Source organism: Enhydra lutris, unplaced genomic scaffold (genome assembly GCF_002288905.1).
Source record: "Enhydra lutris kenyoni isolate GAN:26980312 unplaced genomic scaffold, ASM228890v2 scaffoldscaffold43, whole genome shotgun sequence".
NCBI classification, from domain to species: domain Eukaryota; kingdom Metazoa; phylum Chordata; class Mammalia; order Carnivora; family Mustelidae; genus Enhydra; species Enhydra lutris.
This window is the reverse complement of record NW_019154127.1, coordinates 12,746,657-12,767,990: the sequence shown is the minus strand read 5'-3', so window position 1 is coordinate 12,767,990 and position 21,334 is coordinate 12,746,657. Positions and strand designations below refer to the sequence as shown.

The following is a 21,334-nucleotide window of genomic DNA, read 5'->3' as shown; positions in this document are numbered from 1 at the left end:
GGGCAGGGAGCAGCGGGCTCCGGAGTGTCGTTAGGAAGGATTCTCTGTGCGTCCGGGAACGCACGTTTGCGTCCGGTTCTGCCCTCTCCGTGTCGTCGATGCTGAAGCTGGAGCCCCGGCACAGAGGCCGCAGGGTGAGCGGGATGCTGCCGGGGGCACAGTGAACGTGGGCCCTGGGCCACGCGGGGCAGGTGACGAAGCCCAGGATGGGGAGGGAAGGCAAAAAGGAGCGACCTAGCCTGTGGGCTCGAGGTGAACAACAGACACAAGACGGAAGGAACCAGAGGGGCAGGGACCCCCGTGAGCGGAGCCAGCCTCGCACGAGGAACAGCACGGTCTGCTCCGTGCTTACGGGAACCGCACTCCACCTGCTACTGCAACTTTCCAGCGCTAAGTGACTTGTGCTATTATGCAAGTGAGCCTGTCGGGCAGGACGACGGCCCCCAGCGGAGTCCTCATCTCTCGGGTCCTCCTCAGAGAGCCCGGAGCAGAAGCCTCCGTGGGGACGGCGGGGAACCGGGCTGGATTCCCGCCGCGGGCACTCTGTGCCGAGGCCCAGGCACGCAGACCGGGAAGGCGTCCACTGCCTGTGCCTGGGGAGCGGCTCTGAGAGCCTGCCCCGCTCCGTGCAGTTTCTGGTGCAGCCCTGTCCTGTGCGTCGAGGACAAACCTCGGAATGTCCCTTAAATGCATGATTTTCAAAACAGCCCGACTCTGTTTGCCGGGGCCTGGGCTCAGCCCGCTCCTGAGCAGGGCGGCCCCCGCTTTGCTGGAAACGGCCTCAGCTTCCAGCCGCAGAACTCGGGACGGCGTCCGACCCCGGAAAACAGGAACACGCAGCGTGTGGAGTTCTCTTTTGTTAACAGAGGAAACGGGAGCAGACGCAATCGACATTCTGCTTGACCGGTTTCTAAAAACGACTATTTTATTTCAAAGAGCAGGTGAGTGTTTTCCTGGCAACAAGCGGGAAAGCAAGTGGCCAGAGCAGAGTCAGGTGCTCTTAATAAACACAACATGCCCTTTATGTTTCTAAAACTTCTAGAACACATACCACGTCTTCAATAAATAAGCCCGCACCGGCGCTACGTCACTAGAGGCAGTCCCGGGTGTCTGGGTGCCCGCCCGCCCCCTAAGCCATGTCATCCCCGAGACCTGCAGGGACTGCAGCAGCGGCAGCCTCAGAGCTCGGACCCCAGACGTGTCCGGGTGTCCCGGCCGGCACTCCCGGGGCCTCTGGACGGCTTCATGGCTGCTCGCTTCCCGCCAGCTAGAGCTCGGGCCGCAGAGCAGGCGGAGACGCTGCGACAGTCCTCTGGGTGCTGGGGCAGCTCTGAGTTCCGTCGTGGTGTCTGACCCAGGCGTGGTTTCCTCTGTCCTCCCAGAGGCTGGGCCCCGCGCCAGCTGCATTCGGGCACCCGCTGCGGGATCCGGTCCCCGCCAGCGTGGCGCTCACCTGCTCTCACATTCCAGACCGGGACACCCGAGACACCCCGGCTCCCGAGCACCCCCCGCCAGTCCCGAGCAGCTGCTGGGGTGCCCGCCTGTCCCGCGGGGCGTCCCAGGCTCCGCCGTGGACACAGCACTTCCCACACCTCCTGGACGCCGTCGTGAGTCCCACGGCTCGCCCAAAACAGGACCCGGACTTCTCAAGGTGTCTTTTGTGTCTTTTCCAGGGATGCGTGCAAAAGGCAAGGGAAACGGCTCTTTCCAACACAGGATCCTTTATTTGAACTTTTCCTTGACAGTGTGTGAAGGACAGGCCCAGCCTCCCTCCAGGGGACTCGAGGGGTCAGTGTTCCTTGAACCTGGAAGAGGATAAAAGGGCAGCTGGTGACACAGCCAGCGACGGTCACAGGCCAGACGCTGCGTCCGGGCTGGACGTGCAAACCCTGCAGAGCCAGTTTCTCTCCCTCCCGGCGGGGTCTCCAAAGCCACACGGAGGGGGCAGCTCCAGGGGACAGAGGATGGAAGACAGGAGCGTGAGCAGGACACCCGTAGCTGGGACTATCTCTGTCACAAAGCTGCAGCTCTGAGACAACAAAGAAGGCAATTTCCCTGAGGTTTTTCCCAGATTTTGGGGAGAGATGACTGCCACTGCCACCCCAACATTGGGAAAAATGAGCGTGAATGAGATGTGCAAAGTCAGGGTCAGTGGGTGGGTTCACCAGTGCGGCCTCTGACCTGGCGTTGGGAAGTCGGGAGTGGGAGGCACTTACAGAACTTGGTCCCCAGCCGCAGACCCCGGGCAGCTCAGCTCCTTGTGAATGAGGCGGATCAGGAACTGCACCCAGAGAGGAGAAGCGGTTACTGTGGGCAGGGAGCCTGCGTCCAGAGAGGCAGTCCCCATGCCACCTGCCGGGCTGCCTGTGGGGACTCTGAGGCTCCTTCAGGACAGAAAGGACTCAGAGGCCCACGGACGCCGCGCTCCTGGAGCTAAGGCTGTGAGGACAGAGTTCAGCCTAACATTTCTGGGACCAAGTAATGTTTAAAATGAAATGAGTCCAACCATAAGATACTTGAATCAGAAACGGAAGAAAGACAAGGTGACCCACGATGGTGGAGACACTGGGGCGGGTGGGGGGGGGGGGGCACCTGGCTCTGCCGGGACCCTCGCCTGCGGCCTCCGGGAATAAACCAGGGACAGCTTTGCGTCACCTGCCACCGTTCCCTCGAGCTCCCTCCCGCTCACAGGGCCGAGTCACTTTCCAGAGCCGGACTCTGGACACCGGCGAACTGGCTTTGCTGTTGGCGGCTGCGGGTCTGGTCTTTCTGCGCGCCAGCAGCAGCCCCACAGGAGGCCCCGTGTGCGGGGAAACAGGCTCCTGGTTTTGGTGGTCCCCGCCTCTTCCAAGGTGGCAGGTGCCCTCGGGCCCAGAGGGATGGCGGGCTGGGAGAAGCCCAGCACAGGTTGAAAACCCACGTGGCTCTGCCGGACCCGGCTCAGGTCGGAGCTCTAGGGGGCTGGGACACTTCTGTCTCTGAGGCTTGCGTTTCCAGCAGGAGCTCGAAGTCCCTTGTATGCCACGAGATCAGGCTGAAGAGAACCGGCGTGTCCCCCACAGAGAAGCACGGCCGGCTGCTCTCTCTGCCCCTCGAGCGGTGCGCGTGCACTTGGAGTGGGAACGCAGGGAGCGCGTCAGGCACTCAGTACGGGGCTGGCGGTGACAGTGACGTTTCTGCTGGGCCAGCTGGGACCCTGAGCCCCCAGCTCACCAGCGTGCCCCTGCTCCGCGGGAGCTGGAACCGGACCGCCGCACGTGCCACCGAAGCCCACGTGTGAAGGAGGAGCCTCCCGTTACAGGACCCGGATGGTGGGAGGGGAGGGGAGGGAGAGGAAGACGGAGGGGAGGGGAGGGCAGAGAAGGGAGGAAGACGACCGGTGCATCATGTGACACGAAATAACGCGGACGCGGGCAATGACTCTGAAGGTCAAAGGTGATGAAATGCCGTGTCTGCGGGTGACACAAGCCACCTGGAGCCCCCATGACATGCGTCCGCAGGTATAAGACCACACATGTGACAGCACGGCCATCACGGTCACGCTCCCCAGTCTTGTAGGGCGCCCAGATCTGACCCCACTGGGTGACCTGCCCGGGCTGCCGAGCTTCTCAGCCTCAGACGGGCGGGGTCCAGCAGACACACGACTGATGCGTCCCAAGTTCATGCCCATCCCCCCACCGCCGGCCCCCGCTGCGGGGCGGCCCGTCTCCTGACACCGCTCGCCTCACCGGGGCCGGTCCAGCCTCCTTCCGGTTATTTTCTGCCTGCGGGTATGTTCACGTTCTCATCTCTGTCCTTCTGGAGCTGAGAGACATTGGTCTGCACGCTCTGTGGCTGCCCCGCCAGCGCCGTGCCCCCTCTCGGTCTCGAGATGCCGCCTGGGGGGCTCAGAGCAGACCACCCGTGTGCGCTCCGTTTTGTGCGTGGTCTCCCTCCAACCGAGCCTCCGCCTCGCTGTCCAAGCTGCCCCCGGACTTGGCGCTGTCTGCTCGCCGAGCTCGCCATCTGTGCCCACGGGCTCCGTTCCTCCTTGGACAGCTCTCGTGGCGTCTCGCCTGCTTACTGTACGTCCGTCTGGTCCTCGTCTTCTCAGACCCACGTGCCCGTGTTGCCGGTGAGCCGCCCGCTGGAGCCCAGCCCGACACCTCCTGTCCTCTCCCCAGGGGCACAAGCAGCGGTCCCGCCGTTCCTGAGTGGGCGACTCGCCCGTGCCTCCAGCCAGGGCCTCGGTACTCGTCTATGCTATCTCGATGCCGTGGGCCCTGTGGACACCCTGCCTCTCCTCGGAGCTGCTGGGCGGCTAGAAGGGACGGATGTGCTCCCAGGATTGGAGAAGGAGAGTTTCCAGTCCTCGAACAGCCTTTCCCGATGGGAGTCTCACCGCCATGGAGCTGAAATGATCTGGGGACGCTGACGTAGCCACACCCTCAGGCACCAACAGAAACAAACACTCTGAGAAGCAGTGTCTTCAAACCCAACAGGCCCCGAGTGGAAAGGTGGCACTGGATTCTGTCTGAAACCGGGAGCCCTGGAGTGAAAACTCAGAGCCTTCGTGTGATCGACGGAGCTGAGATTTCCAAATCCCCAACTTGCTTCCGGGAGGGGACTCTGCCCACCAGCCACTGTCGGGGCGCGCTGCACGCCTCTGACTCGGGCCGGGTCCTGTCTGTCCCGCAGCACACCTGAGTCTCGGTGCCTGTCCCCGCAGCCTCCGCTCTTCTTTCCCATCCCCCTGGGTGCTGGGAGTCGGGCTGCTTCCACACGGGGCTGCTGGACGCGGGGGCACTGGGGCGAGGGGGATCACCGTGCGGGAGGTGGGTCACGGCCTGCCATCTCCTCCGGTCCCCTCGACAGTCCTGTCTCGGGGTGCCATTCGATGCCCATCTAGCCACCGCGGAAGCGACACGACAGCCGGCGGACGACACGGCTGGGGCCCCACGCCAGGGTGCCCCTGCCCTCTGCCTCCCTACTGTCCCACCAAAGCCGCAAGCAGGACGTGTGCGCCGACCACGCAGAGGCAGGCCTCGTATCACGAGCACAGGCCAAGCCTCCCCGAGGCCCGCAGCTCCCCTGGAGAAGCATCCCCAGCGTGCGGTCGACAACCAGAGAGACTCACCAGTAAGGCGCAGGCGTCCGCGAACATCAGCATGTAGAACACGTTGTTCCACCCAGACGGGGACAGGAGCCCGGCCAGCAGAGGGCCCAGGGCCGCTCCTGGGAGGGGCAAACGGACACAAGTGAGCCGCGTGAGAAGACTCGGGAAGGCGCACCCAGACCCCGTGCGCACACAGCGGGTGCTCAACACCTCCCCGTCCGTGAATGAAAAACGCGGTAGAAGCAGCTCCTTCTCCCTCGCAGGCTGGGTGGGGCAGAAGGCCCTCCAGTACCCTGCACGGTGGGGCGTGGCTGGCAGCACCAGTCTCTGGAAACAAATCTGAAAATTCGTATTGACCCCGAACGTTCATTCTCTTGGTCCAACTATCCCAAAGAAAAACTACGGAAGAGCCCCGAACCGGATGCACGATCTGACCAGCGCGCACGTACGAAGTGCGCAACTGTGTAGCGAGGCAGGAGTAAGGTGCGGCCACCGTGCCCGGGCGGACGTCCTCACTGCGACAGCAGGGAGCTGGGCGTACAGCCCGGGGCTCTCCCTCTTCGGGGAACACACACCGAATACACGGCCCCTGGTGAAGGAGTGCGTGTCTGTCGTCTGCCCCCAAGCGGTCCGGGCAAACCCGCGTATGATGTTCTCGCGTGTGCGCGTGCGTATGTTACAGACGTGCGCGCGTGGGAAAGGCAATGAAGCAGACGCAGGATACAGGAAATCTCCGCAGCATTTCTGCAACTTTTATGTAAGCCTAAAATTATGTCAAAATGCTTTTTCGTTTTTAAACGAAAGCAAGCAAGTACTCCTCAAAATGCCTGAAGACGCCCAAGAACGCTGCCACAGTTTGGGTATTTACTGTCTGAAAAGCGACGGGAATAGATTACGACCCGCGCACGGGCTGCGCCATCGTTTCGGCCCGTTAAGAAGTACAAAGACTTTACAGCAAGTTACCCTGACACCTGACCCCGAGAGGAAGGAGTACGGGGTCCTTCCCACTTTGCATGCACTAATGTTGTTCCAACTGTTTACAGACAGCCCTTACTACTTTCTTACCTGAGAAGTGATCGTGTGTGTTAAGTCTCAGAGAAGCTTCCGGTGAACACAGTGGCTTGCTCACCTGTGCTCATTCCTACACCTCCCAACACCGACATATGCCACAAATGAATTTAACAAATTACGAGCCCACAACGAGAAGGGCAGATGAGAGACGGCACCATTCTTGGAGGATGGACCTTCAAGGGCACGACAAGGACACAGGCTCCGGTCTCCTTGCTCGGAGAGAGGCGGCCTGAGGACTCCTTGCTCGTAGGCAGGCCCGTCCACACACGCAAGGCAGGGGAGGGTAAAGGGAGGGAAGGGGGGCTGTGGGTGAGACTCTTTCATGAAGAATTATTGGATATGTCCCTCCACTCTCCGGATCCCAGCTTTCTCCTTGTCAGCATCACTCCAGGGGCCACCCCCCCGCTTCGCAAGAGAACAGCCCCTCAGACTGTGGGCAGAGGCACTGGGCTCGGGGATTTGGGTGGGGATGGGGCAGCGACTGAGTCGGGGAACGCAGGGAAGGCCAGCACCCCCACCAAGCAGCCACCCCCCACACAATGATGGCAGTGCTGTCCCAAGGCCCACACCCCCGCGGGCACCGGAGCTCTCCTCCTCCAGATTCCAGTCTGATCCCGTGGCCGCGAAGACCAGCGGCTGGTATCATCCCCTGCACAAAGGGCTTCTAGGAAGTGCTGGGTGGCTCGGTCTTAAATACGAACACGTGAAGGGCCGGCCAGATTCATCTGGGTCTGAGGAAGCCCCAAACAAGCAGGGAGGAGGGTGACTTAGAGAAAACAAGCAAACTGGGGAGGCTAAAATGCCCAGAAAATCCTAATACCCTCAGAAAATGGACAGAAAATCAAGTTGAACCACACGATATTCTCACATTTATACCTGAAAACCAGTATCAGCAATTACACGATTCAGTCTAACACATGCTGCGACAAACAACGGGATGCACTAGGCTCTCCCTCTCCCACAGCACTCACGCCCTTCTTTCCGACGCCACACAATGGCTCCCACAGAGAAGGGTGGTGACCAGGGCCGTTCTGCCTTCAACAGCACAGTGATCAGAGAACACACCATCAACGCTGGTTCACAAGCACGTCCACGGAGTGGGTTCTGAGATGCGTGCCCCTTGGCACACAGAAAGATCTGGAAATTTGCCGTGAAGGAGACGGGAACTCCAGACGTACACACTGACGCCAGGCTTGACCACGCTGTCTGGTCAAAGGGATTAGGAACGTTCCACACTGTGTCCGTGTGCGGCTGTCCAAGAAGTGTAACAAGATGATTCTCGAGAAAGCTCTCTACGTCGCTTATCTATCAAAATCTCTAAAATCTCCAAAATGTGTGGAATGAGAACTAATCACTGATTGTCAAATAAAGGTATAAAACTGGAAAAAAAACCCCACAGAAAGTGGGATGCATGAAAAGGGCAGAAAAACACTAATGAATGTTAACATTACGGCAACTTTCCAAGACGAGGTTGGAAAGTCAAGTCAAGAACAGCTCTGAAAGCAGAGAAAAGAGAAAAAGACAGGAGAGAAGGAAAAAAGAAAAAAAATGCAAGGATTAACCCAGAAAGGTTAACCTCTGATGAATCAGTTTTCCAAGAATTAAAACCAGACAGCAGTAGGGGAAACGTGTGCCCCGAAACAGAAGAGGAGGGGCTGCCGACACTGGAGGCGGGAAGGACTTCAGGCTCCGCGTTAGTAAGACAGCAGTGGGCGTCCAGGAGAGGACGGCGGCTGTCTCCATCCAGCTACACACAGGGCGGTGGGCGCCGCCAAGAGAAAATCCTCAGGGTCCTACACCGGTACGGAAGGACAGCCCGGCTCAGGTGGAACTGTGTTCTTACCGAGCCGCCTGCATCTGGCAAGAGCTTGCGTCTGCTGCTGTGAGACTGTCCTAGATGCCCAGGTGTCCCTCCTCATCTAGCCAGCCCTCTCCCTCACAGCCCCCTCCTGCGGGAGCCCGGGGCAGCAGGTGACACCGGGATGCTCCCCGAGATCCTCCTGGGTAGCCGCGCGTGCCACAGCAGCTGACCTCCCGAGCTTCAGCTCCCCACGTCTGGAGAGGGACCAGCGTAGGACCGCAGGTGCCTGGAGCAGGGTCAGGGGCAGTCGCAGTGCATGTGCTCCTGGCAGGAGGCTCGAGAAAGGTCAAGAATGTTGATGGCAGCCTGCTAACTGGTCGGTAAGAACGCGCTTGTCACTGGCTCGGTTCCCCCCGCCAGTCTCTGAGTGAGCGACTTGCTCACTTTGCCACCTTCCTTTCCTCCAGAGGATGCCGCTGCTCGCTCGCTCTTCAGGAACCGGCACGAGGGGCGCCTAGGGGGCTCGGCTGGTTAAGTGTCCGACTCTTGGTTTCGGCTCAGGTCATGATCTCATGGATCCTGGGATCGAGCCCCACATTGGGCTCAGCTCAGCGGGGAGTCTGCTTCTCCCTCTGCCCCCCACCATGCTCTCTCTCTCTCAAATAAATAAGTGAATCTTAAAAAAGAAAAAAAAAAAGAGCCTCTTTAAAAAAAAAAAAAAGAACCCTAACAAGGCTGGTAACACCGGACTCTTGTATGCCTGGGGACCTGTGAGTGTTCCTGCCGTTTGTACTGGGTTAGATTCTGTCCATCTTGAATGGGAGGGATAAACAGGGACCAACGGCCCGCAGCCCCCTTTGCCAGCGGCTGACTTTGGTGAAAACCTGAGCACGCGTTCTTTCACACGGAGGGAAAGTACTCGTAGCCAGTGCCGGGCCCGTCCTCCCTGTGCAGCCAGCGACCCGCGGACACGCGCCTCCACGCCCACGGCCCCCAGATCCGCGCACACTTTGGATCTGTTCATGTCTGTAAAAGGCCGAACATGGGGACCCTGTCCTCTCCCTCCCACCCATGGTCCTCCCGCCGTGCCGCGCACTCCTACCGTCTGTGTGCGTGCCATGGTTTGGTCCTAGCAAACATTGGTTTTTCACAGTAACAACTGTTAAGACCTCCTTTTTTCGTTATCTAAACTTGTCGATAACAATTATTTGAGCTCTGTGGCAACGGCATTCATCAAATTTCCCTTGGCTGGTTTTTATCATAAATTACTAACGTGAATTAGCAACTCTGCTGAAAGACTAACTGAACTTTAAGTGACTCTGAGTCCTGTATTTTTCCATTCATAAAAATTATTAGTAAATTATCGAGTGCATGTGAGCACCACATTTATGACCTGAGAGATATTTCCCGTTTTGCCAAGTTAGATTTTATACACGTATTGTGTATCGGGATTAAATTTTGAATTAAGTTCCCTCTGTCAAATCAGCTAAGAAAGGGGACCTCCTGTAAGTCTTTGCTGACGTTTTCCTTCCCTGTGTCTGCAGAGAACCGTCGTGTCACACCCCTCTTTCTTCTGGACTCTGCCATTTATAAGACTCTGATGCCCAAATCCCATATCAACCTTTGCATTTTTAAATTACGGTGTTCCACTCATTTGTAGACAAAAAAAGATACTTTTACTAGCATGAGGATACTATCAAACTAAAAATAATCTCTGATTCTTGAAAAATAATCTCTTTTTTTGAATTTTGTTTTTAAAGTAAAGTTTATGCCCAATGTTGGACTTGAACTCACAACCCTGGGATCAAAAGTGGCATGTTCTACCGATGGAGCCAGCCCGGTGCCCCAGTAATCAGCTTTCTTTTAGAATAAGCATCATAACAATAGTGTCAAGACTGTTTCATGCAGTTAAAAAAAAAAAAAAAAAGGCCAGCCCATCCTAATATTACCAAAACATCTGGAATCCTTGGCATCTGGTTAATCGGGATGTGACAAGGTGGACAGTGTGGTTCCCCCATGACCATGATGAACTCTTAGAACTAAAAACACCCACGCACCTACAGAGCCAGTCCCGTCGATGATGGCAGTCACAGTGGCGAGGGCGTGCGAGTTTCCCTTGAGACTTTTGTGTGTGCCCTAGGAGAGAGGAGACAGCAAACGTGAGGCACATCCCAGCAGCCTCAGCGAGAAATGAGCCCGCACCTTCTTACAGCAATTTGCCTGAACTTGGCAAAGCAGTTTAAAACATGGGGTGTTTTTCCATCAGAAAATTTAAACTCTACTCTATTCCAACTTACTTTGGAAAGATACACGAAGTTTAAGGGTTTTCAACAGTAAAACCTCATCAGACATCTCTGTCCAAACATATTCTGGTTGAAAGAGTGCTCAGAATTTTTCCTTAAGCAAATATTTCCTCAGCACACCCCACCAGCCAATGTTGAAGACAGACACACGCACGCCACTCGTCCCTGCCCTGAGCTACGCCAGCTCTAACGCCCACGTCCCCGTTCCTGCGAGGGGCTTTCTGTGACATGTGCGGGATGGCTCTGGACCACCTAAATGCCCACCCAGTTCTCAGCAAATGCCCAGGAGGGTGGGGAGGCAGGCAGGACCCAAGAAGCCAATGTGGGAGTCACCAAATCCTAAACGACAGACCCACAGGAGCTCCGGGTTTCAGAAAGCAAGACGGAGAGATGGGAGAAAGAAGCACCAACTGAGGACGATAAAGAAGAAAAATTAACTGGGAGAGATAGTGCCCAGACGCTTTATAAACCCGAGGCGGTAACTACAGGTGCTTGTGTGTGTACCCACAGAAGTATACAAAACAAAGCACACACAGGAAGCGATACCCAGCTATAATCTACATTTTCTGGAGTTGGGAGTCCCTCTTCTGTCCTCTGATCCCACGGGGCAGACGACTGTTAGTGGTCTGGTGTGGACCCTTCAAGAATGTTCTGTGTGCCCCATGCAGGTAGGAGCATGGGTACACCCTCAGCACAAAGGGGGGCCTGCTGCTGGACTCCCCCATGCCCCTCCTCTGCTTCTCTCTGCTGACCCGGCACAGCAGGGCCTCTGCTCGTCTCGGGCGGGGAGGACGGGGCAGGAGCCGCTGAGCAGGGCGCAGTGTCGGGCAGATGCCTGGCCCTGGAGGAGGGGTGGGGGCAGGTGCGGGGTCCGCAGCCGCCTGGGTTGCCAAGTAGGAGAATGAGCGAGTGGCCGGGAAGTTCGGGGTCTGATTCTAGAAGGACTTGAGAGAGGTGTGTCCCTGGGGCAGGGGGCAGAGAAGTTCCAGGGGCCTCGGAGGCCCGATGGGGCGGGGGGACGCCAGGCCAGAGGCCCGAGGAAGCCGGCCGTCCTGCCCACCCGACGACGGACCAGCTCTGGGGACCTGCTTATGAATTTAAATGAGCTTTTACTTTTGGAGCAGTCTCAGGTGCGCGGACATGTGGCCCAGATCGCACACGGGGTATACGTGCCCTGTACCCACTTTCCCGCGTCCCAGCTGCTGCGGCGAAGGTCCCGACACCCATGCGCCAGGATCACCTAACAGGCGGGCCTTTAGCTAAAGGTTACTTTGACGTTCTTCTGTCCAGGACACCACACGACGTTCCGCCATCGCGCCTCCTGGCGGCGTCTGACACTTGCCCTCTCTCGGACGCCATCGCGAGCGGAGTGCCCCTCTGCTGGGGTGCTGGGTGGCGGGTCTGGGGACGGAGGCCACAGGGGAGGTGCCACCTTCATGGCACGTGCCCAGGGCGCAGGCGTCACACCCTGTCATTGCCAGTGCCGACCTTGGTCCCCCGGCGGTGGGGAGGGTCTGTCAGGTCTCCCCGTAGCTGCATGGTTTGCCCTGCACTGGGAGGAAGTCGCTGTGTGCAGCCCACACCTAAGGGCAGCGAGGCGTGCCCCCCTCCCTGAGGACAGAGCACCCAGTGAAGTCTTCTCTACGGGGCATCTGTTTCTTTTCTCCCGTTTATTTAGGAAAACAGCTTTTTAAAGGGCATTTTGTATCTTGGTGTGGTGTTCCCTATAGGCGGGGGCACCTGACGACTGCGTGAAACGTCCGTCTGTTCAGGTGGATGGCGGTGGTCCTGCCTCCCCGGGGTCCCAGAGCACGGGGGCCGGGCTCTCCTGATCGCTAGTCCTAGGTCGCCTCGTCAGCACCCTCTTCCTCTGGGAGGAGTGGGGACGGTAGTTCCTCTGGATCCCAGGGCAGACCAGCAGAGGGCCGGCCGGGCTCAGCAGGGGCCGGGTGAAGGGGGAGCTGACCCCACTGGGTCTCTGATCTGGAGCCCCGCGGCCAGGCGCTGGGGCGCAGGGTCACCAGCCCCCGGGTTAAGCAAGGGCAGCACAGAGGAGGGGGCCAGCGAGCTGGATTCTGACCTCAGGCCTCACACGAGCCCCTTCAGCTCTGCTGGGATGGACCGGGGACAGCATCTCCCTGCATTTGTTTCAGAAGAGACTTAGAAGCACGGACTCCTTCCCAGAGAAAAACTGCTTCTATCAAGACACAGTTTTACTGAGAGTGACTGTCTCTGCCAAGAACGACAGCGAGGACGGGCTCCTGCCTCTGCTCTGTGCTCAGCCGTGTGGCCACTCACCAGGTCGGCGGAGACGGCGGTCGTGATCAGGGCGTACGGCCCGCTGACCAGGGCCCCACTCAGGAGCAGCATGGCTGTGGGAAACCAGAAAGCAGAGGAGGCATTTAGGAGCAAAGCAGTGCCCTCGGGGAGAGCCTCCCCAGCCTCAGCTGCCCTGGGGTGAGCAGCCCAGTGTCAGGTGGGGCCGGCCTGAGCGGAAGGCAGGCGGGTGCTGGGAAGGCGGCCCGCGCGTCTGGGGAGCGGACACGCTGGGCCAAGCGTGGTGGGCATCTGCCTTCACACCTGCCCACGGAGGTCTGTAGGTCTTCTCACGCTCCCGCAAAGGCTCCAGCTGTGTCCGGAGGACCTGGTACTCCTGCGTGTTCGACCCTCAACAGGGACAGCTGGGGACCCCCCAGGAGCAAGCAGAACCCTCGTGTCCCAAGCATGACTGTGCCCTGGATGTGCCAGGGCTCCCTGTCATCGGTGCCAGCGGTGTGCTAACTCCAGCCACGGCCTTCTCTGCAGTGAAAAGGGCTGTCTCTCTCTCAGCGCCCACAGCCGCTGGTGGTAGTCCCCGAGGGGAACACGGAGACCCAGTGCAGCTGAGCTCCTGAGGGCAGGATAACACGCTCGGTTCTGAACACACGCGTCTACGCCACCCCCCAGGCTCACTTTCTCAAGCTAGCCTCTGGTTCACACTCTAGGCAGAAGCCTCTGGACCAGTGGATCATGGGGAGCCCCACGGCCCCACGCGTCAGCGACCTGCCTTCTAGAGACTTCTAATGGGATCACACACAGGATGCTTCCTTTCCAGTCCCTGCTGCCAGCTTGTTACGACAGAAGAAATATTTACCAGCTGCCAGAGGCATCATCAGGGGGAAGCTAAGAAGAGCCCCTCCTCGGCCGACACTGCTCTCAGAACGGCCGCTGACGGAAGCCAGCTGGGAGGCTGTGCTCTGCCCGGCCCCGGCCCGCTCCCGCCCACATGGGGGACAGGCCTCAGGCTGCTGCGGCCCCGCCTGCTGCCTTCTGGGGGGCTCCCCGAGGCCCCGGAGCAGCAGCCTGTGCTCTCCCACAGCCACGCTCTGACCTGCGGACGGGCAGGCCTCCCTCTGGGAGCAGGTGTCCCACCGGGAGAGGGACACAGGCCTGCCGCGGCCACACCAGCGCTCCAGCCCGCCCAGCCAAATGCCTCCGTGCTGTCCGCTTTGTCTCCGTGAGCTGCGTGGACGGAACCCGACTGCGCAAGGAGAAAAGCCGCACGGACTTACCGACAGTGGCTTCCAGGCCCATTTTGCTGATGGTGGAGAACGTGTAGAGCTGGCAAGGGCAGGAACACAGGGGAACCGCGGGTTACCAGAGGCGGCCGAACACCACCCCGGAGCCCGTCTCTCTAAAAAGTCAGGCGGGGATTCTTGGGCGGCCCGCGGGAGTCCCCAGGCTCAGCCCCTGCACGGGTTCCGACGGCGCCTCCCGCTCTCAGCTCCCTGGGCAGCTCTCCCTGGGCTCCGTGCGACTGTCCCCTCCCCCGCAAACAGCTGCAGTGCTGAAGGGGTCCTGCGGCAGGGGCCACACATATTTCCCCAGTAAAGGCCCTCGGAGGATCTGTGTGGGGCAGGGTCCCAGGCCCCAAGCTGGGCCTTGTCCTGGGGACACGGCCTGGCAGAGTGGCAGACGCGCAGACGCTTACAGAGCAAGCTGATGGGTGACGGCATTATGCCTGAAATTACCACGACTGGAAAACGGTACTGACTTAGAAACCCTTGCATTGCCTCTGGGACGGGGTGCTACCGGCACCCTCGTTTTTCAGACAAGGCAATAGGCCCAGAAAGGGAAGGTCACCTGCCCAGGGTCGTGTGCCACCAAATGCATGAAAAGCAGAATCCAGCACGACAGTGGGGCAGGGCAGGGAGGTGGGGCATCCCAGAGGCTGAGCAGGAGCCTGTTGGGGAGAGGAGAGGGGCGGGGAGGAATGCCCCCCAGGGAGCCAGGGATGAATGAAGAGCTAGGCCGGCCACTTGCCCCCTGACACGGGAAGTGGCCACGGGAAGCACCTGGGGGAGGGAGCCCAGCAGGCCTGTGGGGCATGCTAAGGGGTTCGGAGGCTAGAGTCTGTGCCCAGAAGCCACGAGCCACGAATGGGGCTGAGTCTGGGCAGGACGTGACAGTGTTTGCTGGCGGGGAGGGTGGATGCTTCTGGAGGCTCGGGGCCCAGGCTCACCGTCGGGGCCGCCAGCAGCAGCATCAGGCCACAGGTGGACGCCCTTTTCTCTAGTCGGTCTGAGATCACACCTGCCAAGATCCCACCTGCAACACAGAGAGGTGAGGACCGGAGCGGCCCGGGTCCCCAGGGCAAGAGCCCCTTGAGAGGACGCGGAGGGTACAGGACAGCAGCAATAAGGGAACCATGTCCTCCTCCCCATCCCCGGCCACGTTCACCATTAGCAAGGGGCCGTCCCAGTGAATAGGCCCCGTGGGGTTGTGGGCAGACGGGGGCGACCCAGGGGCATCTCCCAGGGAGAGAGAGGGCAAGTCTGGGGTCTGGGTCCAGGCTGGCTGCGAAGCCCCTTCACCTCGAGGGCGCTAATATGCCAGCCGGCCGCCTACCTCGAGGCGGGCCCCTGCTCCCCAGGGAGCACCACTCTGGGCTCTGAGTCAGATGCGGGACAGGGGACCGTCCCCCAGAGGGACGGCCATACGTCAACTCGGGTGATGCGACGTTTTGGGGAACATGCGTTCCTCCCGATAGTAAGTCAGCTCAGAGAGAACACGGGCCCAGACGTTCACTTACCGCCCCCCAAGTTTCCGGCCAAGGACAAGAGGGTGGGAGGGACTCACCAAAGATCCCGCCCACATCAAACAGGGTGGAGAGCTCCCCGGCTTGTCGGGCGTCCAGGTGATCTGAGAAAATGACACGTGTCTTTGTGAGCAAGTCACAGCCAAGGAAGACCCCACGTGGCACCCTCTGGTTTCCCCAGGGTGACTCATACCGAGAGCAGCTGGGAGTTGACCCCGCAGCCTGCCACGTCGGTACACTCGCAGAAAAGATGAACGCCGCTCTTTACCAAGAAATGAGGATTTGCCCAGCTCAGCCAGATTACCATCCCCTCTGGTCTGGTGTCCCCCAGGGGAGGCCATAGTGTGGGATGCAGCAGAGAAGGCGGTAAGAACCACGTGGCACAGAGAGGAGTGCCACGGGCACTGGCCGGCTGACCTGAAGGCTTTAGGTCTGGAGGGACTGGAGCTCCATGTACAGCAGCGGAGGAAGCCACGCGGGGCTCCCCAGAGGGCTCAGGTTGGCCTGAGTAGCAGAAGTGGGCGGGGAAAGCATTTGGGATCAAGCCCAGCCTTTCCTGGTGTCCTCAGTGCCACATATAAGGGACTTGGCTTTTTTAATCACTGGGTCTGGAAAAGGCAGCAATGTCTGACTAAAGTCCTGAAAACGTCACCCCTTCCGCAGTCACAGGGAACAAGGGAAGAAAGAAGTAGGATGCCTGTCTACACTGCACGGGGCTTGCCTGCCCTTAGGGAGTCACCTGACAGGGAGCAGCTCCTTACCGTGCCCCCTCACATGGGTGGTCCCCTTACTGCCTCAACCGCCGTCCCTGGGAAACCCAGCCCTCCTGCCTCGGGCCCACGGCCACCCCTGCTGGTCCTTACAACCGTCAGGAATCCATGGTGTTGGGGCCCAGGGCAGGCTGCCCCAACACGGGCCACTTTGGCATGAAGGTCCTTTTGAGTTAAAGGGGCGCCTGGTGGCTCAGCCGGTTAAGCGTCCGACTCTTGCTTTCGGCTCAGGTTGTGATCCCAGGAGTTGTGAGATCGAGCCCGTGTCAGGCTCTGAGCTCAGTGCAGGGTCTGCTTGAGGGTCTCTCCCTCCCTCCCCCATCCTGCATTCTCTCTAAATAAATCAATAAATATCTAAAAAGATTTATTTTGAGTTAAAGTAATTAAAACGCAGCAGATTCAGGAAAAGCTCTTTGCCTCCCCACAGCTGCCGAGATTTACGGGGGGAAGGAGAGCCTGCCCCAGGAAGGGAGCTATTACCAAAGACGCCCCTTTACTTCAGAACTGATCTGCGTAAGGGGGTTTTCCAAACCTCTCCTCTCACCTGCCTGCCAATGCGCTTCCGTCCCCCTGGGCCCCCAGACCCAACACCGCTCCTGCACCCACGTAAGCTTTGTGGGGCCTCACTGTCTCTGAACTGCCCCCGTCGGCGAGGACGTCTGATACACGCGCTCTCAACTGTGACTTTCTCCGGGCACCTGTCACGTGGCATTTGATTCTAAGTCCGGCCAGAAGGACCACAGGGCGGAGGAAGGGCTTCCTCCCCGTCAGTGGTTTTGTGCTCTGCGAAGCCCCACGTTCCAGATCTCCCCTCGCTGTCACCTTCCCAGAACCCACATTTCCAGGGGGCCCTGCTTTCTTTCCTTTCTCCCTGCAACCCCCAGCTCCCGGCCCGGAGGCTCTAGGGCCCTCCCTGCCTGGCCCCGCCCCGATTCAGCCGTGACTGCAGCCCCTGGACTCAAGCATCTTTTAGGAACTGCCGATGACCCCTGACTTCCCTCCGTGGTCGCACACAGCACAGGGGCGCGTGGAGCCCACAGGCTGGTGCCTTCTGTCCTATCTGCAGCTTTAGCTGTGGCCAGACTGAGGAAACGTGAGACAGGCTGCCAGCTGTCCCCAGAACGAGCGCTCCTCTCCAAGGAGCAATTTCCAGGTCAGGTGACTCAGCATTTATTATCTCCGCTCCCGGGGGCCTCCCCGGCACGTGGGAGGGTGTGACCTGACGTTCGGTGTAGCCTAGATTGAAATGCGGGCTGCCCCAGATAGAAGGGCCCCACAGCGCCAGCAGCCACAGCTGGGATGGAAGAGGGGCCCCTTAAGCCTCATCACGGTTATTATGGCTTCCGTAGCCGAATTCTCTTCTGGCCTCTACTTTTCTACTAACCACACTGTTTGATCAAAAGTACGTCTCACGAGACTCTAGAAATCAGACCTAAAAGGGCGTCTAGATCACAGCCACGGCAGGAACGTAGCATCGGTGTTTCCAGCAACGGATACTCACCCACGTTTGTGATGTACAGAGGAAGCCAGAAGAGGAACGTATAGCTGACCAACTTCGCGAACAGCAAGCACAGAGAGAACTCGATCACACCCTGAAACGGAGAGAGCCGGTCTTCACCCCGAGCGTGTACACAGCAGGTTTGTGGAAACATGCAACACAAGTCTAGTTTACTTCACTCCCGTAAAAACAGCCGCCATCTCCGTCTGGTGGGGCACCTGCCGACGCTGCCGCGAGAGGGGAGCCGGCATCCTCGGGGCTGGGTCCTGCCCGAGGACTGGGTGGTGGCAGCCGGGGGTGTGGGGTGGAGGACCCGCCCACGGCCACTCTGGCCGCTCCTGCCTGTCTTTGCAGATTGAGACCATTTTCTTGACGTCAGATCAGAGTCCATGAAAGCACGTGTTGACCTGATTCCTACACCACATCGCTCTGGAAACTCAGCTGTTGAAGGAGTCCTCCAAGAGCGAACCTGGAAGGGCCGCCTCTACACGGTGCACGCGGTGCTCTCCCTCCTTTTGCTGGAAACCCTGCAAACGACGCAGCGGCCAACAAGCACACAGGACAGGGCTTCCCACCTGTCACAGTGCGCATGCCTGCCGGCACCTGCACCCGGTGAAGTGGGGGCTCGGAGAAGACACTGGGAAGAGAAATGTGGGTCTGGACGAGGACCCCAGGGCCCACAGTCTGACGGCTGCTGTGAGAGTCCTGTGTTCTGCTTGAGCTCTACTCTTGGGAAGGCATGGCATCGTGACACACGCGTTCCAGACGTCTCCGGGAGGTCTGGGTGAGACACGGGGTAATGCTAAGGTGTCACATTGTGTGCGCACAGGGACCAAACCAGGCAGAGAACACAGATCTCTATCTCTGTGATTGTGAAATTATCTGAGTTTGTGCTTCACAGTGGCAAGCCCCGTCCGAGGATGCGTGCGGGGCTGATGGCGCAGACCACATGCCCTGCGTGGCCTCACTACTGCCCTGAGTGACTTCGTTTAATCCTCGGAACATTAAGTATAACGCCAGGCCCTGAGCCCCATTGCAGACGAGGAGACGGAGGCTCAGCGTGGGTGACACACTTGCCTGGGACACCCAGCACGTCCGTGGCTGCACCGGGCCACGGTGCCTCCTTCGCTCTGTAACTGGGCGCGCCCTGACCCCGGCCGAGCAGCCGCACAGGAAGGCCCCGGTTGGCAAGTTACTAGCTGTTACTAACCATCACACGGGAAAGGCGACTTTCTATTGAAAAGCAGCCGACCCACATTCTCAGTGGCTGCGGGAGCCCCGGCCAGGCCCTCCACGCTCCCCGCTGGCCAGCCGCCAGGACTTTCTGCTCTCAAGCACACGTTCTCCCAAGTTCTTTCACCTCGATGACCGGATTCTCAGGTCCCAGGCGCACCGTTTATGCTTCCTGCCTCACCCGGTCGCTGAGGGGCCTCTGGGCTTGTGCTCCCTCAGCCCTTCCTCACCGAGGGCCACACTGGCGAGGCTGTCTCGTCTGTGTGTGAGACCTGCAGGAACTCCTCTGCCTGTCACACCCTGGGGCGGGAGTCCAGATGTTTCCAGGTGCGGTCCATAGGCCTGGCCACTGCACGGGTCTGGATATCCTCCCTGACATGGGCAGTGTCTGACATGGGCATCTCCCCCTCCCCATGCTTCTGCCCTGGGCTCTGCCTTCATCGCCTGCCGTGCCTCACCATGTTAGAACACATTTCCCACGTGTCCTCTGTGGGTCCCCCAGATGCTCTGCTGAAGGAGCCCATGGATTTCAGATAAGAAAAACCCAAAGCAACAAGAGATCTCACCACATCTCCATGCCCTGGGCAGAAAAGCCTCTCCCTGGACCTCCTTCACACCCTGACCACACACCAGCGTGCCCACCAGCCTGGAGCCAGCCCGCCGCCTCACCCAGACCAGCACCTGATCTTTAAATGATGGACGAGAGCAGAGTCCCAGGACCATCAGCGTGTGTTCCCCAGGGGCTTCTGTCTCTTCCCTTGGCTCTGCACACCGCCCCCCCTTATTTCTTCCCTTAGCATGTGCGGCGGCAATGCACCAGCTCTGGTCTCCTAAAAGCACTTTAAAGGGTAAAGAAAATCGAGTGGGCTCACCCACACCCCACAGCAGGACTCGGGGACATGCCTCCCAAGGGCTCCACACTAAGGGTCTTCATGGACCAGGGAGGGGAGCACTGGTGAGGGGCTGGGCCACGGGACAAGGGGCTTGCTGGAGCCAGACCTTCTGGTTTCCCAAGTGGAGAGGGGAAGCCCTGTTTGTCTGTGAAACAGGTGTACTTCTACACGGAGGCAACTGATTTTGAAAAACTGAAAGCTTAGTGTGAGGCAAACACTGCGGCCTCACTCCGTCCCATGACTGCCTGCTGGCAACCTCGGGTTGATGCCCAAGAGTTCATGGATTATGTGACCACGGATTTCTGCTGTTAAGCTTGATCGTCAACCAACCGTAGGCACAAATGCCCCTTTCTGAAACGCCTCCTGGGCGCTGGTACTCACCGGGATCCTCAAGGCCCCGGTGAAGCTGATGGCGGCCATGTTGCCTCCGCCGTCGGCTGGGAGGACCACGACGTGGCTCTGATGAACGGGGTGCTTCCCGTCGGACGGCAGCAAGCACTGCAACTCGGGGTCCTGGAGGCGAATCCCATCGGGAAGGAGAGAGAGAAGAAAAGCTGTCAGCAGGGCACCACCTGGCTGAGCAAGGCCAGTCCTGAGCAGGACGCTGTTCAGCTAGGTCGTGGGGCCATGCGGGGCTGAGCTCCTCACCACGTCTTCGCCTTACGGTCCCGAGCGCCCGCGTGTCTCCGGGAAACAACTAAAAGCACGCAAAATCCTTCCACCCAGCAATGCAGGACTCTATTTGTGAAAAACCATTTGAAAGTTGGGAAAACACCATAAACTGAACATTGGTCAAGGGCGTCCATGTAAAGGACATATCTCTTTATGGCTGGAAAGGACGGAAGGAAGGAAGGAAGGAAAAAGCTGGTGAGATTTTAACGTTTATGTCCCATTAAATAATAAAAGTCAAAACTTCATTTTTCATTATGATCTTAAAAAACATTCAGTATATGCCTATTACGTGTCTAGGTAACTAGAGGGATCTATCTAATTATAGGGGAAAAAAGCAGCTGAATTCCAAATTGACAATGGTTATCACGGAATGATAGAATTATGGGAAAGGTCAATAAATTCTTTACATGGCCCTGTATTTACTAAGGAGTTCACAATGGACACCTGTGACCAGAAATAACATTATTTTAAAATTCATAAAGCACTTCCAATATTCTGTGAGTTCCAATCCTGGACAGTCCTGGAGGGCAAAGTTTGCCTTCATTAAAGCAAAGAAGAGCGCTCCCCAGTTCGGGGCTGGGGGTCAAGTCGAGCTAGGATGATCTAAAGATGTTCTTTGTGAGTGAACCACAAAGGTCCAAGACTTACAAAGAAATGTTTCTGTGCATCTCATGCTTTCCACAAAGTCAAACAGTTTTACTGTATTTATCTCACTACAACCTAGGTAAGTTTTAAGTTGTACTTAAATTAGGAAAGAAGAAAGAGATAATGCGTTGTCATGGTCCTCTCGTGATATTTACACTTCCCTTCCACGGAAGAGCAGAAATTGGCACACTGGAAAGAAGGCGACCCAAGGTCCCCAACACCAAGAAGCGGGCGTCCAACCACGACGTGGCCCGGTGATGGGGACACACTCACATT

The 21,334-nt window shown here is 58.5% G+C and overlaps 1 protein-coding gene across 2 annotated transcripts in view; it reads right to left on the bottom strand.

Moving 5' to 3' along the window:
• Positions 1-1,732: 1,732 nt before the first annotated feature.
• LOC111155734 (solute carrier family 37 member 1) overlaps positions 1,733-21,334 on the bottom strand; it is a 58,654-nt gene continuing 39,052 nt past the window's right edge. For both annotated transcript variants that reach the window (XM_022516099.1, XM_022516100.1), the window contains exons 11-20: positions 20,123-20,254; positions 17,619-17,709; positions 15,389-15,451; positions 14,772-14,857; positions 13,822-13,870; positions 12,569-12,642; positions 10,025-10,103; positions 5,117-5,214; positions 2,217-2,281; positions 1,733-1,805 (exon numbers count right to left, since the gene is read on the bottom strand). In XM_022516099.1, the coding sequence (XP_022371807.1) occupies positions 1,790-1,805; positions 2,217-2,281; positions 5,117-5,214; positions 10,025-10,103; positions 12,569-12,642; positions 13,822-13,870; positions 14,772-14,857; positions 15,389-15,451; positions 17,619-17,709; positions 20,123-20,254 (753 nt within the window). In that variant the 3' untranslated portion in view covers positions 1,733-1,789. The remainder of the gene's footprint in view (positions 1,806-2,216; positions 2,282-5,116; positions 5,215-10,024; positions 10,104-12,568; positions 12,643-13,821; positions 13,871-14,771; positions 14,858-15,388; positions 15,452-17,618; positions 17,710-20,122; positions 20,255-21,334) is intronic.